General features: G+C 38.1%; 1 protein-coding gene across 1 annotated transcript in view; it reads right to left on the reverse strand.

Annotated features, from left to right (window-relative positions):
• The window catches only part of slc25a21 (solute carrier family 25 member 21), an 88,577-nt gene extending 74,086 nt beyond the window's left edge, over positions 1-14,491 (reverse strand). The window contains exons 1-2 of the mRNA XM_083885801.1: positions 14,417-14,491; positions 14,180-14,276 (exon numbers count right to left, since the gene is read on the reverse strand). Coding sequence (XP_083741927.1) covers positions 14,180-14,249 — 70 coding nt within the window. The 5' untranslated portion in view covers positions 14,250-14,276; positions 14,417-14,491. The remainder of the gene's footprint in view (positions 1-14,179; positions 14,277-14,416) is intronic.
• Positions 14,492-18,581: the final 4,090 nt, after the last annotated feature.

An 18,581-nucleotide genomic window follows, 5' to 3' on the forward strand; every position in this document is an offset into this window, starting at 1 on the left:
CCTCAGCCCCTTTCTCTAATTGCCCCAAGGTAATTACCTCGTCTCCTTTTCACTTAAGAAAAACCGAGAGCTTTAGTGTTTTTAATAGAGTAGAAAGTTATGTTTGCTAAAATTAGCATGAGTTGTATTTTTATAATGATTATGACAGTTACATAAATAAATGTATTATACCAGAGGCCGTAAGTGATGCAAATACCAATGAAGTAGTGAAATAAAAGTATCTAATAACCGATCGACTTACATTCCCGTGTTTACCCAGCAGCGTACAGAATGAGTGAGGAACTCCAATTAAATAATCCTAAAGAAAAAGACTTGACTAACAAAACATTTCCTCAAGTAATCACAATAAAAACATCTGCGAAACCACAGCGGCCTGTGTATGATCACTCAGGACGTTTCCCTCATGGAAAAGAGAAACACCATCAATTTAAAGTAAATTCTGAATATGATGATGATGGGGGGTGGGGGGTGCAGGGCAATAATGGCAGAGGCCTGAGTGTGCGTCTCTCTGCCTTCCTCTGGCTAGGGACTGATAGATTGGTGCAGAGTGCATATTCTCCCCTGGGTGTGATATATCAGGATGCAATGCTCCAAGTACCATTATGAAACACACTCCAGGGTACAGCAATTCAGAAAAGACCAGAACACCAGTGGAGCTCTCAGAAGATTTCTACTTGTGCGGTATAGACAAAGATGGACGGAGGTAAAAAAAAAAAAAAAAAAAAAAAGTTTTTTCACTGATAATTCCCCTCTAAGCCGAGTTAAAATACAAATAAAAGAAAGCGATGACAGAAAATTCACCTGCTCTAATATTCATAAATGCACCCGACGGGAGAATTACGCCGCATCTTGAAAAAGAGACACTATTTCTTGGGTTATTGTCAGATTTATGTCCCTTTTTGAAGACGTCATCATCAGTGATTCCCCTACAGGAACAGCTGTGGGTTCTTCCAGCACGATCTGGGGGATTCTTATCGAGAAAGCATCTGTCAGAGCCTGTGATTACAGAGCTGCCCAGCTGAGCCGCTCACCGTCAGACCGCTGATAACTTAACCTTCCTCCGTAGCAGCATTTCTCGGGCCACTGCTCTCCCCGTGGACTTGCTTCAAACGCTGCAGAGCTGCTGGGCCCGGCGGCTTGTGTGGTCTCTGGTCTACTAAACACATCTCACTGCGACCTCTTGTTTTAAAACTCACACAGGCCCGTCGAAAATGTCACATCTGAGTCATGATTTGGATCCCGGTGTAGGGGCGAAACAATTTCAAGAATCGGTGAGCTGAATGAAAAGCTTGGCGACGGCTCAGAATAAATGTGCAAACGGCGACTGCTGTGCTGGAAATATTAACATTTCCAATGATACCTGTGGCAAACTAAACACAGATGTGGGGGGGGATTATCTCATATTTTGAGAGCTGTATGCCTCGCTTGAGTGGAATCATTTGTGCATACATGTGAAGGGATCAGCAAAGTTATCCATCTTTGGATTCCCTTAAAATCCATTAACTTCACCATACTTTACTGCTAAAAGTGCCACTGGGAACAGTACAAACTCTTAACTCAATACATTAACTGAGGAGGATTAACAAAATGAAACATGGCTCTCTTCTGCTCTCTAGTCAATCTAGTCTGAGTCATAATGTTCATATTTGGATCAAGTTCTGGTCTCAGGGCAAAACATTCTAATCCTAATTAAATAGCAAGAGCGAGAAATAAATGCCAAGATTTTTAAAGCGTGGTTTTGTTCCTCTTTTTAAAATAAAATCTGGAAACAAAACCAAATAAATTTACAGAGCAGAGGCAGCATAATTTCCTTTACTAACATAAATATTAACACACTGCACACAGAACCTCAAGCTCTTTTTTCTTTTTTCCAGGCCATGACATTTTACTGCACAGCTCTTTGCTTTCAAAATGATAATGAATTGGTAAACACATTCGCGATATAACCTTTCATTCCGTTTGGTTTCTCATTATCAGCTTTTTCCACGTCCCGCGCCAACGTCCCTCTCTCTGGTGTGTCATCCTCCAACCACTCAAGATCAGAAATAATACAAAGTGTCTATAAATTTAAGCTTCCCTAATTAAAGCCTTGCTCCAGGACATGCTCAAGCATGGCCACTAGGCATGGGATACATCCTCCCAATCCACACAAATTGGCCCATGAGCACAACAAATTACATTATGATTACTGTACTGGCCCAAACGCTGTTCATCTTGATAGAGTTAAACCAAAGCGGGCAAGCCCGTCTCCCGACTATAGAGCTAAAAAGAAAAAAAAAAAAAAAAAAGGCGGAGAAAGAATGACAGTTTTTAAGCTGGGACTTACTGTAAAAACCTGTGTTGTAAAATTCTAGCTCCTCCAGGAAATCATAGATCCAGACAATATACGCATCCTTACACATGCAGACAAATACAGAAACAGCAATATAATTCAGGGTTTTTAAGTTTGTCTGGTTTTTGTTTTTGTTTTTTGACAGTACTTATTATGTTTATTTATACGTCGGTGCATATAGCATAGAGGGTTTGTAATTACTGTATCTGAACTCTTGAATTGTGTATCACAATTCTGTTGAAATAACATGGGGTTTGCTTTGGCCTCAACTTTTTTCTTTTTTTGAAGATTTCCTCAAACAAAACAAAAAAAAAACTATTAAACAAAAAAATCAAAAACCGATGAGGCTGAAAAATCTGCATTATGAGCCCATGCAGCGGTTACTCGCGCCACAGTTCAGCAGACCCATGTGTCTGACCTAATACAGGGGTGTGAGGTTAAACGTCTAATCCAAGGCTTTTCAACATACGTCAGTAATCATGAGGAACAGTGTGGTGGAGGATAAACAGAGTGTATGTTGTGGCTGAGCAGAAATTCAACTTTTTTTTGCTATTCAAAATTCCTACTATTTTTAAGAGCCCTGAACGCAGCATATTTGTGTATCAAACATTCATAAAAGTTTGCAGAAATCTATGACAGAAGCTCACCAGAGGAAGGGTTTGCTCTCATTCTCACTTAAAGTGAAGGTTTTAGAACTAAAAAACGAGCACAAATCTGTAAAAAACACACTTGAAATGCATCACTTTCTTCTCATGTGTGCGCATGCACGTCTTGCACAAACACACTCAATTATATCCAATTTCCCGGGTATAAATTTTTCACATGCATGCAAAACAAACAAACACCACTTGACCATTCCGTGGCAGAAAACACAGCGCACACACACACAGCCATTTCCTTTACGCGAATACATAACACAGATGCGAGCAAAAACAAACACACACTTCTCGCAACTGTAAACTTTCACTTTCCTACTGGGTCAGTCTATCTTTGCCCCTCGACTGCATGGACTAACCGGTCAATTAAGCAGCTTGTTGAGCTGATCTCTGTCCAAGTTTTATTATTGTTGCCATGTGCTGTGCTACGTCTGCCTTTATACCTGCAATGAAATGTCCGGGTGATCTCAGCACTTGCTTTAAATACCCCCTTCTTCCACAGTTTGGGGGGGCTTTTTTTGGTCTTGAATAATGACCTATGCTATATTGGAATTCTGTGACGCAAGGTGTAAATGGGCTTTTGTTTGCTGTATGAAATCATGCAATGATGCGATGAAGCACTTTTCAACATGCACTAAAACTTACTACCACTGGGCGTCCCGCAGTGCAGTGTCCTAGTTTTAATAATTATTACCTGTAGATAGAAGGCTATGATCCAGAGAAAACCTCCCATGTTGAGAAATCATAATTATCCTCCCGAACAGACACGAACCATAACACTATAATTATTATTATTTTAGGAACTTGCATGCACATATGACCTGTGTGTGTGTGTTGCCGTGACTGAACATGAAATTAATTGATGATAATATGCTGAAACATAATAGCAGCACTCATAATGACCGTGACTGGCTATAATCATCGAGCTGAAATCAGTCCTCTAAATTCATAAAAATAATATTTAACAAGCTAAAGTACACTTATTAATCCGAGCGTTGACTTTTCATTTCCAAATTTAAATCAATGAATTTGTAAGATATGGATGGATGGATGGCATAACTTGGCATTTTCATCGTGTCAAATTTGTTCGATGTGTCCAACAAAACACTGTAAAACATCCGTTTACTGAGAATTGTCTCCAGTTAGGTCAATGTTTTAATGCAAAGCCAAAAAATGACAAAGAGCATTACTCTATCTGGAAGCTAAAGGGTTTAAATTTCCCTTTGTATTGTAAATAAAAACAAAAAAACATTTGATTATTATAGTAATACAATACATTTTTTTTTATTAATTATTAAATAAATTAAATTATCAAAATAGTGCTGCAACTTGCATAATCAATAAACCAGTTAATTCCCTTCTTGATGATTAAATTAGCTCAATTAGTTGTTTGGACCATGGAAATTGGTCAGTGTTTCCCAAACCTCAAAATGATCTTTTGTCCAAAACCAATTTTTTTTGTTATGTGAAAAAAAAACCAGAAAATATTCACAGTTAAGAAGCTGGAAAATCAGAGTTTGTTTGACAGATTATAATTAATCAATTAAACAGATTAATCAAATATAAAACTAGTTGACAACTAATTTTGTAATCAATTATTTGTTGCAGCACTAAATTGAAACCAACTTTTTGTATAATTTATTTATTTATATGCTTGTCTAGTCTAATAATAGCTGTATTACAGTAATACACACTAATGAATTCATGGAATTATTGGTGCAGTTGTGCAGCACTAACCCCCTGGACTCTGATTCTGAAGTCCCTGCACAGTGCGTCTTGGCTTTCTGCAGATGTTTGGCTCTGCGTGTGTCCGTGCACGGATCACTCTCCCTCCCCAAACTCTTCTCCTGCTACGATCTGAGACTCTGCCAGTGAACCGTTTTCATAAATCATGTCATTAAGATAACGTCGGCGGCGCGGCAGCTGCTCCTACGTCACGTCACTTCACAGGCTCCTCGGGTGAAATAGGACACAGTTTACAGCTCAGTCCAGACTTTTGATGTGCTGTTCTGTCTCGGGCCACCACTACAAGTTGAAAATGTTAGGGATAAATCAAAACTAAAACCGTACTTTTTCTTTAAACAGATACAAAAAAAAATGGCTTTTCTTTCACAACGATGCCCTTCAGACACTCCTGATTTAACAGGCAGCCATTAGGGACTTCTTGTTTGACTTCATCCGACCTGGATGACTGAGTGTTCATCGTACACTGCTGTCAAAATGGGGTCATTAGTTACGCTGATTGTTGCACAGGAAGTCAGCCAAACAGCAACAGCAGCATAAAAGCCTGACTTTTGCAAGGGAGCGCGAGCCGAGCTTGTACTCGCCTCCTCACGAAAAATCGCAGCTCTTCTGCTCAAAAGTCAATTATAGCATTTAAATCAAGCGTTTGCTTGGATATTTATTTATTAATAACAGCATTTTTCAAAGTGAACTTAAGCCTTCTTATTTAGAAACATTGAAACACTTTAGACTAGGGAACACATATTCAGCCTCAACTAGGCGCTTACTAACATGCATATAAGTAGCATACTAGCCCTTTATTAGTAAATATTAAGCACGTATGAACACCTTATGTAGGAAAAATCTTAATTAATGTCAATAGAGGTAGAATAAGATTATGTAGAATAAGGTGTTAATACGTGCTTAATGATTAGTAATAAAGGACTAGTATGTGACTTATATATGTTAGTAAGCACCTATGTGTTCCCTAATCTAGTTTCCAAAATGTAATATAATTTAATTTCAGGTTATGTGACAAATTATGTCTGCTTTCAACTGCGCCATAGAAACCGTCCAACAAATATTTTCTGATCACCATTTCATCTATTCTGGGATCATGCCAGACATTATGTGTCACTTTAAATAGCCTTCCATTAGACTTAGGGCCGGTTTGCATTCCGCTAATTTCTTATGACACTGTGATCATTCACATTAATTAGCTGACAGACATAATAAATCTTGTGTGTTTATTTAAGGGTTGCATAGTGTGTTGTAATTTTCTATTTTAAATGAGGGGTTACTGTAACGACAACCTGCAGCGTCGCATTTGCTCGTTAAAAACAAAGCAGAAATGCATTCTGATTAATACACAAAATTACTCGGATTAGTAATTTCATGTAATCTATGAAGGCTCCTCTCAAACGCTGCATTGATGGCAATTTGAAAAGGGAAGCGCCCGAGAACCATGGACAGATGTGTCCTGTTAAGTATCCATCCGTCAGCACTATCATGGCTCATTATATGCAAGCCATCCACGACCCCCGTGTGCACAGACGTGTGTCTGTCAAAGATGGAACAGAAAATGTAAATGGGTAATATTTAACGCGAGCCAAGGAACATAATAAATATGAGAGACGTGAGCCTCCGCTCGCCCTCCTACAACGAGACCCAAAAAAAAAGAAAGATGGGGAGCTGATTTAGAGGAACAGGCCAAGAAGCACCCCATCCAGAATCAACATTACTTCAAACATGAGGTCATCTAAACATCTGTCTACAACATGTCCGCCGGGAGTTCAATCAAAGCCCCGCTCCAACATGTACAATTGTTTCTGGAAATAAATATTAGGCCTAATTCGGCTGTGATTGGTGCAGCCACTCGGGAATCGAAAAAAAAAAATGCATGTGTGTGTACACATACACACACACACAGAGAATGTATTTATTTGATTTTCCCTCTCCCCTTTCCCTCCACTCCTTCATTTAGGCTAAGTGTCTTTATTTGTTCTTTCCCCGACTGATTTCAGCATCACTGTTTAAAACCAATTAGATGCGAGCGAGTCTCTGACAGTCTGGACGCAGAGCTGCAGTAATCACATGCAGGGCGTCTGTCTCATGTCGTTACAGTCCATTTGCTGGAGACGGATCGATTTACTCATGGATATTTTTTTCCCCCCTTTAAAATGCATCGAGCAAGGACGCAACAAAGAGCTTAGAGAAAACATTACAGCAGCGAATGAGTAACGAGATAGAATTACTTTTTTAAATTCGGTTCAGCGTGTGTACTCAATCAAAATGACATTATTTTAACGACTGTCTCTTCTATGAATTCACATTTTAAATTAAAGCAGCACACGATTACTTAAGTGGGGGCTTACTCTTCACAGCACCCACTATCACCACTGACTTACAGTTACAAGAGTTATTACTGAAACATGAGCACTAAAAAGCTGGAACTGCCCTTTACCATGAAAGCATATAGCATGCAACTACTGCCCCCTTGTGGACAAAAAAATGAATGTCACAATAATAAAATTATAATACTTATGGCACAAATACTGTATGCTTCACTTATTGTACTGTATATAAAATGATAAAAAGATGGTATACTATAATTATGGATTGACTGGTTTTTTCAACAGTGCTTTGACTTATTCACCATTATTTGTGATCTATAGATTCTATATTGTCTAGTTTTTCCACCAAACAAACAAAACTTAAGCAAAGTAGGGAAAAGCTTTTTTGAGACTGAAATCATTAAATATTAGACTTTGTATCTAAGTTTACTACTTTAATAAGACACAAGAGATTAAACTATGCATAATTTGGGGGGCAATGAGAGTCTAGTCAACAACAAGACTAGACTGGGCAATCTCATAGTTTGAGCTTTACAGCTATAAAACCACTACATAGAGTAATGGTGTATTCACTAAATATCACTAAAACAACATCCCAGCAGCTTCTCAACACAGTAGATCACAGTCACACGCACGATCACTTTATCACAAAGCAAAAAGAGCACTGACCGCTCAGTCAACAGTGTCAACATGCACCACAGAAAGTGAAAGCAAATGGTTTTTCCCCTCCCCATAATTTACTTTTTGACCAAGTATGGTTGGACAAAAATTGAAGACATTTCTCTCCTAATACTCAATAAAAGACTATCTATTCTAGATGAAAAAAAAAACGAACAAAACAGGGAGGATGAATGTGACGAGAAACACAGAAGTCATTCAGCTCTTTTATAAAACCTGTATGTCCGTCATCCTTGGTGGACACAGATACATGTGGGCTCAGGAAAGCAGGTTTTCAGACCCCAGGAGCTTGTGATGTGAAAACAGAAGGAACATGTGACACCTGATATGCCATACAACCATCATCCGTGTCATGTCAAGGCCATACACGGCAACAATATCATTTATATTTAATAATTTATATAGTCACCTGAAGGATTGAGGACTAAAACACACTCTGAATAAATATCTTTTATACCAATAAAAGTTTTTTTTACACTAAACAATTGAATTTTAAACATTTATCTATGACAAATAATAAAAAGTTATTTGCAATTTTCCAATAAAAAAGGTTGCTTCGGTACCAAAGTAGAAACTACAAATCTCTCTGCAACTTGAGCCAAAATCTCTTTGGTAAGACAGAAAAAATAATTTTGGGGGGCTTTGGTCAAAACGAGCAAATTGAAAATGAAAACTTCAAAGAAATGTGCAATTTTACTTTAAAAAACTGCATTCAAATACAACACAAGTGTGCTTTCATTTCAATTTCTATTTGGTGGGTTAAAAACTTCTGCTCTTAACCCCATTATCTTGTGTACATTAATTTGTACTCGAGCCACTGCGACTACGTAATAAACCAAAAAGTGAGCAAAGCTTTGGAGAGAATGAGGTAAATATTGGACTTTTGGGACCACAGGAAGAAAAACACCTGTGATACAGTGTCCACGCTGTCCAAAAAAAATGTTTGACTTTGCATGATGTTTTGACGCTGTCAAAGCCATTAACGTCAACAGCATGAGAGCGCACAGACAGACTATTTAGTACCCAGTGTATGAACAAATGTCTACCACAGCTGTGACATAAATTATAAATGATGACGACTATAGTTTAGGAGTGTTCGTGTTAGGTCAAAAACATGTGATCTTAATGCAATAAAAAAAACAAATACCTCCAAGTATACAGTGCTAATAGCGCTCTGCTTTGGGTTCACGACTTAAACTGAAAAAGACAACACGTAGTCAAACAAAATCTCTCACTCGTACCTGGATAGTTGAAAAACTAATACTTTTTTACACCGTCTCATAACAACTCCACCAAGTAGGACAGTTTTATTATAGTAGTACTGGGGGGTTAACTTCAGTCATATTGAGACAAAATTATTAAATAATAAATATTACCTTTATGATCACTTCATTGCCAAACACTAATGTGCAGAACAACCAATACTGATCCATTTTCAACCTGTATAAATGTTGGTAAAGTGACAACGGTGAATTCCCTAAATATTGTGAAGACCTCCATCAGTAAACCACAGACTGCAACATAACTTGGCACCTAGAGCAACTCTTTAACCTTTGCAGCTGACTGCAAGTCACTGTTTCACAACAGACAGCAAACACCGACCAAACAAGAAAAAGGTTGACATAGAGAAAAAAAATAGGGCTACACTGGCCGCACCAGGAGCTCCCTGTAGCTTTGAAACAGCTGGTAAGCATTACTTAATGAGGGGATAAATCCTCATATTAATTAAGAAAAAGTAGCCGCCAAAACCAAAAGGTAAACTAGAATATATCCAAGTTTCCTCAGTAAAAGGTCATTATATTTATTCAGGCCACACAGGTGTTTTCATTTCCAGAGACTGGGTCACAGCACACTGAAAACCTATTATCGCTGGATCAGCTAGTTTATCTTTTAAAAATGATATTACACGCTGTAGAAACAGTAGTTGCACAAACTAGTTTGTCATCTTTAAAAAGTGCACAGTTCTTCGAAAATCTCAGATACGAATTAGATGCACACGAAATCCTAAGATACTTTCAAGTAAGGGACTACTATTAAAAAAAGGAGATCAAGTAACATTAAGAATAATCTCATCATTATATCAAGGATAGAATACAAACAACAAACATTCAACTAAATATATTAAGGTGAAAAGGGAGGGGGAACTGAATGGAAGATGCAGCATTCATCCACTAATTGACGGATTTGGAGAGAGTTTGCATTGAAGAATCACTCTCACATTTTTGGGAAATGTAAAAAAATAATTGTATTTTGGGAAATGATATGTGGGGAGCTACAGCAAATATTAGGATATTGAGTGCCCAAGACCCGTTTAGTGCTTTATTTATGCAAATTCTCAGAAGAGACTACTACCACTTGTGATGGATATTTGATTAAAAATACTGCTGGTGGCAGCCAAGAAAGCCAACACTAGGAAGTAGGGAAAGGAAACATTAATCTTCTTAATGGAAACATTGACACATACTGAGGCTACAGGAAGCACAACTGGACAAAAAGTGGGACAAAACGGGCCTTATACAAGATTCTGGACTGGAATAATAATTGAAGGATATACCAATCTGCAAGACTGTAAGAGCATTATGCTCTCCCGTTTGTTTGTATTTGTTTTGCAATAATTTGTCAATAAAGATTTGTCATAAAACAAAGTGCACAGTATGTATAAATATAATTGTAACAACTAGAGAAACAAATAAAATTCCTTTCAAAAATAAAACACCATTCACAAATCCCATGCCAATGTTTATGAACACAGCCGCCATTAGGAAAACAGGTGCATCTGAAGAACCGTTAGCCTAGCAAGCTAACAAAAGTCCACCAGGTATAAAGACAACACTATTCAACGTTAGCTTCACTGAGCAAATTATTCCACAAATCCACAAAACTAAAACAATATTCAGGACTGTAATTCTGAAAGGTGAAAGCTCACACAGCCAGCACAGGTGAAATGTATGCACCTAATTAGCTTCAACGAGACACAATTCAGCCGTTCATTTTATCTGTTGAGGGACAAAATTAACAAAAACATAAACTCACCAGATGCCTGGTAGCATTTTGTAGCCGCGTGAAGCTGTTGTAAAGTCCATTAAAAGCAAAAATAATCCCTGAAAGAGACGAGTTTCCACCGTGGATTTACTTCAACGTCCACAACGAAGTTAACGAGCAAATACTTTGCATATCTCGCGCCGGCATTTCTTCTTCACTCAAACACACCAGTGCCGTTCTGTGCTCAGTGCTGCCACCTGTGGTCGGCAGTCATATTACAACAATACAAACATTAACAAAGAACAAGGTATTTATGAAATAATACGGGCAAAAAATAAAGTTGTAACTCTTGGAAGTGGCTGGTTTACCTATTCAAAATAATATTTGATGTTACAGGCAATAAAAATAGTGTGACCCAAAAGTGAATTAGGTCACAGTGGCTTATCATCTTTAAATGTTGTTCATTAGATATTCATGTTTGAAATAATATTTGTGAAAAACAATACGACTAACCAAGGTTTTGATATGTTCTAGATCAGCGTTTCTCAATCCTCATCCTGGGACCCACGGTCCTGCATTTTTTACATGTTTCCCTGCTCCAACACCCATAATTCAAATGATTCAAGCTCTACAAAGGCCTGATAACGACCGATTTATTTGACTCTGCTGTGTTTGTGCAGGGAAGCATTTAAAACGTGCAGGACAGCAGGTCCCCAGGATGAGGATTGAGAAACACTGTTGTAATTTTGGGATAAGATGACCTTGGGATTCCTGACATGACTTATGTTGACGCAGTTATCTTTCAGTATGAAGTATAAACTCAGACTGTTCTCTGTTATTGTCCTTCAAGGTTTTTTGTCACATACGTAACAACAAGTGAGGGTCACAGAGTTCACTTTAAATCATAATAACAGCCCATATTTGTGCTACTTGCATAGCAGCCAGAATGTCACTGTAGGAAAATCACAGGTGTTCCATTTAGTTTCCTCAGTTTCCTCAAGTGCATGCTGATTCTTGTGAAAACTCCCCATGTTGGTGTTGGACAGGCTGGTTTGAGAACTGTATTTCTGAAATGAGTTGATCTCCTCTGGACGTTCCCCGAGTATGTAGTGTTTTTACATCACAAATCACAGTAAGCACTAGGTTCTACGAGAGAAACCTTGTCACTGAAGGAGGTAACAGGAGAATGACCAGAACCATACTGTATGGAGATGACACTCTTTACAACTGTGGTGAGCAGAAAAAAGCATCTCAAACATGGAGTGGGATGAGCAACAACAGCAGAAGACGCAGTGCCAAGTTCCACTCCTAGATCAGGGTAAGACATCTGAAGGCCAGTGGACAAAACTCAAGAAAACATATAATACTTTGATGACTCTGACCTTCTGCTGAGGCACAAAGGTAGTAGAGTCATAAATTAGCGTCAACAACTGAGGATTGTTACAAACTGTCCACAACATGCGAGTTAGTCAGCGTCATCTCAAACTGGTTTCCACGAACATGACGAGAAAACTTTGGGATGTGGTTCAACGAGAGACACTTGTGAAGCAGGAATGTGCAGTGCTGATGGTCAGCCTCACTTTTTTGTCAGATCGCCGTGTTTTTGAATGACTTTATTCCTCCCCCGGGGGGGAAACACACATTTACAACAGCTCAATTAAGGCGACAAGAGGTGCAGAAATGTGCAAGGGCATAATAAGTAGGAAGAAAGACAACGTAAAGATAAGAGTAAAAATAGGGTAAAAAATAAAATACAATATGGTAAACAAGTCACACTCTAAGTATAAGTAGGACTCTAATAAAATAAAATACAGTAAGGTAAAAATACGCTCTAATATAAGTAAAAAGAAGTAAACTCAGACTCAGAGCGGTTCAAAATGAACTAATATAATATATACACAACATACATAATGATGTGTTACATTAGCATGGAGCAGAAAGTCAAATAAGTGGAAAAGAATCTTCAAGGAAGAGGACCATATTGTAAACAAAACACATACGCAAGTTTGTTTTATACCTCTGTGGTAATGAGTGCTCTGCAGTACTGTAATACCACATGGTACAAAAGTCTGCTTAATGGACATAGGGATAATTGAGGAAAAAGTACAAGTTTCTTATCAGAAAATGACTTTTGTAGAAGTTGATGTCACTTTTTATAATGTTACCTAAGTAAAAGTATTAAAGTATATGCCATTTACTGTACTTAAGTGTCAAAAGTAATTTTCTGATATAAAATGTACTTAGATTTTCAAAGTAAAAGTATTTAGAAAGTGAGGAGTATGTATTGAGCAAGAGTTTGAAGGTTGTGGGTTCAATTACCAGCCCTGCTAGTCTAAATGTGTCCTTGAGCAAGACACTTAACTCCCATGTTGTAGCATGTGAACAGAAAAGATAGAAAAGCTCTATGTAGGAATATTGGTAAACATTTCTCCTAACTTAAAGGATTACCATGACCTGTATGACTGAGAACCTTCACAGATATATAGCTCTTTTGACGATATTGGGTTTTAAACAGACATTTAAAGCACTAAAAGGTTGATTTTGATGTCATGTTGACTTTAAATATGCTGCTGTATTGTTGCCACAAGAGTTAAATGACACAAAATACACTGTTGAAGCCAGAGGTGGAAAGTAATGAAATACATTTACTCAAGTCACTGTATTGAATACCTTTTTTGTGTGTGTATATTGTACTTTTTAAGTACAATTTAAAATCAGGATTTTGTATTTTACTTGAGTACGTATTGACTCAAGTATTGTACTTCATAACTCCTATCCGTTACTGAGTAAAAATAAAAATTCAGCACAACGAAGACCTACAGGGGGGAAAATATACACCAGAACCAGACGAATGATGATGTGATTATCACCAGCACTGGCGCGTGAACATAGAGGGCGCGCGCCAAAAAGTGATGTCGTCATATCCTGTGTCGCGCCGGGCGTGTGAGCTCCAAAATAGTTTTGGATTTCTGACCCCTTGTCATATTTCTACTACCCTCACACAAATGTAGAGTACATTTTCAGATGACTACTTTTACTTCTACTTGAGTAATAGTTCATCAAAGTATTGGTAATTTTACTTGAGTACAATATTTGAGTACTTTTTCCACCTCTGGTTGAAGCCATCTGATAAACACCACTCGCATACTTTCCCTTTTAAAACCACATTTGAAAGGCAAACAAAGCGCATGCGCAGAGTAGACTCACTTCCTGTCCTGTGAGGCGGTTAGTGAGAGAGGGAGGGGGGGACGCTCTTGCTGTGTGATACGTCTTTGTTCACTCCGCGCATGCGCGCTCTCGATAAGAAACTCAAAATTATTTGCGGAACTTGTAAGGCGGAGGACGTGGTTGACATTTTTACGCTCACGCTGGAAATGATAACGTGTAACTACAACGAAAAAGTCGTTGCGTAATCTGAATCGTTAGATTCAACTCTTTACGTTCGGTTGACTCACCAGCGGATCCGCCGGCGATGATCTGATGAGAAGCTTCCCGGAGAAGGCTCTTTGGTTTCGTGGGAGTCATTTCAGTAAAAAAGATGGTTTCACGTCCCTGCCAAAGAACACATGTGCTGTTATACAACCACTTTCCCCCCCTTTCTGTCAGACGCTGTTATCTGTGTCCCGTCAACAGAGATAACAGAGCCACCGTTGACGCTTTATCTACAAGGCGGGTGTCGCTGAAGTGTTTACCCGTCTGTGCTGCTCTGTAGCGCGGTCTGTCGGTCGTTTCTCGCCCCCGTGTGTCAGCTCCAACAGCCGCAGACAACACTGAAGAGAGAGAGAGAGCTAAGCTAGGCTAAGCTAGCTCTGGAAACAATTAAGCCCCAGCAGAATGGTGCCTCGAGCGCTCCCTCCCAACTGCTCACAGCCCAAACTCCAGTTCACACACACACACCACGTTTAACCCTGACCCACAACTCGTGATCGATGATAATCAAACGGTCACATATTGAGAACAAAGGTCATTTTATTATATATTCACTTTTTAATCGGTGAAGATAAAAGAGCTTCACTCTTTGAATTTACAAAGTTAGATCAGTAGAACTTGTTTGTTAATCCCAGGGGGAAATTGCAAATGTTTCAAAATTGAAGTAGAATCTTGATATTTTGACTACAAACTAATAATAACTAGGAAGCACAATAATTGGAATGGATATTACAGCTTCTACTTCTGTAATTATTATTATTATAATAATAATAATAACCCAAAAATCCATTATAATATAATATTATATTATATTATAATGCACAGACTGTAAAAATGTAAATAAAAAGTTAATAAATGGTCTAAAATGACTGTATCGGGCGAATATCGGTATCTGTAGTTACTCAAGTTAGTCATATTGGTATTGTACACAAAAAAGTATTGATACTATTATATCATGATTATCATGGTTTGGAAGTTTTTGCAGAATTTTCAAAATAAAAGTGTCTGTGTTGACGTGGACCAATATATAGTTCAACATAACGTTTATATGATGCAAATTGAATATGTTACTTTAAATATATCGATTGTAGATAATAGAAAGAACTTCTGGGCTCACGATAGCCCCTGAAACTAAAAATGTACTTCTTGGAGGTAGGAATGCAAAGTATGGCGGCTCTTACATAAGTAAAAACACCCAGTGTCCGCTCTCCAACCTTGGATTATGTAATATGAAGTCCACGTTCAAACCGTTTCAAATGCTTCACTCATACTGAAGATCTGAACGTTGTAAAACTTGTAAACTGGTCAAGAGCTTATTAGTTCTTTTAGATTGTCAACAGGAAACATTTAATATTTTGAGTGTTTGAAGAAAGAACTGGAACACAGTGTTCACAGTGTTTCTCTCCGATTTACTGGTGTAACTCTCAAACACATCCTAACTCCTGTCAGCTGTGATGTTGGACTCTCTGTTTAACTCTTAGTTTTACTTTCTGTTTTGCAGAAATTAAAGATAAAGCAAGTGTGCGTTTGAATTTTTAATAAGTGTAAGTACAATCACCCAATTGTATGAATTGTTGACATCCTGTTTTTTTACAGTACCATGGAGTTTTGACGCTAACTGAAGGAAGAATGAAGGATGTTTGGACTTCAAATACATTGTAACAAACTGTATTTTATTTCAAAAATGTTAACATGCTGTGTCTTGTTCTGGAGCTGCTAAATCACCAAGAAAAATGTATTTGGGTGACAAGAACACGATGTGACGTCCTTTGCTCTTGACCCACAACCAGGATGAGATGAAACTACAACAATGAACAATAACAAAATTGAAAAAAATCCAACATGTGGTTTATATTATAAACCGCAGACCACATCTATCTATCTATCTATCTATCTATCTATCTATCTATCTATCTATCTATCTATCTATCTATCTATCTATCTATCTATCTATCTATCTATCTATAAATAAGTATATAATAACTAGGAAGCTGCCACGTTAACACATCAATAGACCAGAAAAGCACTCAGAGAGCGCAGACCTCCACCAAGGCAGCTCAGTGCCTACAAAATACACCCTGCCTGCGCACATCGTGTACGGATCACATCCAAAATTTAATCACTTGTTCCTGGTCCGATTGCGGACATTTCCTGAAAAGTTCAAGTTCAAATCCGTCCGTGACTTTTTCGAGTTATGTTGCTAACAGACAGACAGACACAGACAGAACACATATACCTCCTGGCCGAGGTCAACTAGGAAGCTGCCACGTCAACACATCAATAAACATGAGAGTATGAACATCCATAGGGAGACAAAACACATATTTAAGAGCAGGACTCTTCATCGTCATCACTGTTGTACCAATCCTCCTGACAGAAAGACCGGTTTCCCCTCAGGGATTAATGAAGTACTGAACTCGGCTGTTCAGTACAGTGTTTCGTATGTATTTAGTGACATAACAGCAGTTAATCATGTCTTTGTCACCGTGACGTGTCAGGGTAAACTTGCTCTGTGGTCGACTCTTTCAGGTGTAAATATTTAATCCCAAACTTAAAAAAAAAAAAAAAAGACAAGTAAATCTGGTTTTGGAATGATAATGATGGAATTACAATTTGTCAAACTCTCACAGGCCAGATATGTATTTTTGTATTTAACAGAATGAATGACTGAAAGTTTCATATTTCATATTCTGGAGCCTTCTTGTTTGCCTCTCTTCACACTGTTTTTCTCTGTTATAAAACACGCATGTAATTGACTGTAACACAACTCTCATATGCACAACACTGGAATGTCTTACTTTAAATTGAACTTGATTTAAATTCTTATAAAGCATGTGGTTTGAGCCTAGCAGCAGCAGCAGCAGCAGCAGCAGCAGCAGCAGCAGCAGCAGCAGCAGCAGCAGCAGGGTGAATTTACTTTCTTTTTCTGATGAGAAATGCGAAAGAGCTTCATTGCGAGGCTTTTAATGAGACTTTCATAATATTGTACGCGAGCAGCCATGGAACAACAAGAGCTTCAGACGAGCCATAAAAATGTGGGATTTACAGCGTTTATGTGGCAGGAAAATGCCATTACCACTTTGACCTCCTCGAGTAAGGAAACGCAGAGGCAGCTTCCACCCCTGCAACCTCAACTCCAGTAAAACATGTCGGCTGGGCAGTTTGCGCACAACCGGCACAGAGCGTAGCTATTTACTTTATGGATATGTTGAATGAAAGAAGGTTTTTTTTTTTTTTTTTTTTGGTGACACAGTGCTCTCTCTTTCTTATTCCAAGAGCAGCTTTGACTCAAATATTAATCGTGTTACTGTTGCATAAACTCTGCGTTTCCTGATTAGATTACAGCGTTCACTCAGAGAGAGAACGTTTTCACCGCAGCTGCGACTGCTCTCCAGAACAGAACCATTATTCCCGATGCCTTCACAATTTTGAAGTGCTATAAAAAACACATTTTACACATTTGTTTTTTTTGTGATCCCTCAGAAGCCCCGAACGCTCGCAGCCAAAGCGACGAGACAAAAAACGGTAACAGTATCTTTGTTTTTCACCACAGAAATATAAACCCGCTTTCACTTAAAGTCACATTAATGCCGAGCGATAAATAAAAGCAGTGGATACCACAATGTAATATTTTATTCTTGAAAAGAAATAATACTCTTTCTAAAAATAAAGTATGATGCAACAGGACCCTATATCCTGCTATAGCAAACACCTAAACTACTAACAAAAGTAAATGTTTGCGATTTACATGTGTCAAGGGCTTTCTCATAGGTAACACTATTACACATTACATTCATCATAATTATCAATAGACTACATTTATGTACAACATATACAACATATACATGGAAAAAACAGATATTAAAGGTGCATTATGTAATAAATCTAAAGAAACTGGCCATAAAATCCTCCTAATATGTCACAGAGACTCAGGAATAATGTTCATATAACAAACTGAACTCACCAACAACAACAGTACAGACAAAATATTTGCATTAAAAAAATATATTTTGCAGACTGCAAATCATGTTTATGTTTTGAAATCATGTTTTGGCATGTGGCGCCACCTACCGCTGTCTACCAATAATTGCAGTCAGTAGAGTCTCTGCTGCCGAGCAACCACGGGGTTGCCAGTTACGTCAGAAAACGAAAACCTAAAAGACCTCGGTATATTGAATTTGAATGTAGTAACCGTTTTTGGCCACATTCTTACATATGGCACCTTTAAATGAAAGAAATTGACTTAATTTATGACTGAGAATAATAGAAAAATAGGTACAAAGAAAAACAATGTCGAATGTACCATGTTTTTTATTAGCTCACGCACACAGACACACACGTACAGTACAGACACCAGCTTACAAAAACAGTCATGCACAGGTAAAGTAACAGACATCCTCTCTGCTACAAAAACAAACCTGGAAGTTT

Source organism: Microchirus variegatus (genome assembly GCF_963457635.1).
Source record: "Microchirus variegatus genome assembly, chromosome: 2".
Classification (NCBI taxonomy): Eukaryota; Metazoa; Chordata; class Actinopteri; order Pleuronectiformes; family Soleidae; genus Microchirus; species Microchirus variegatus.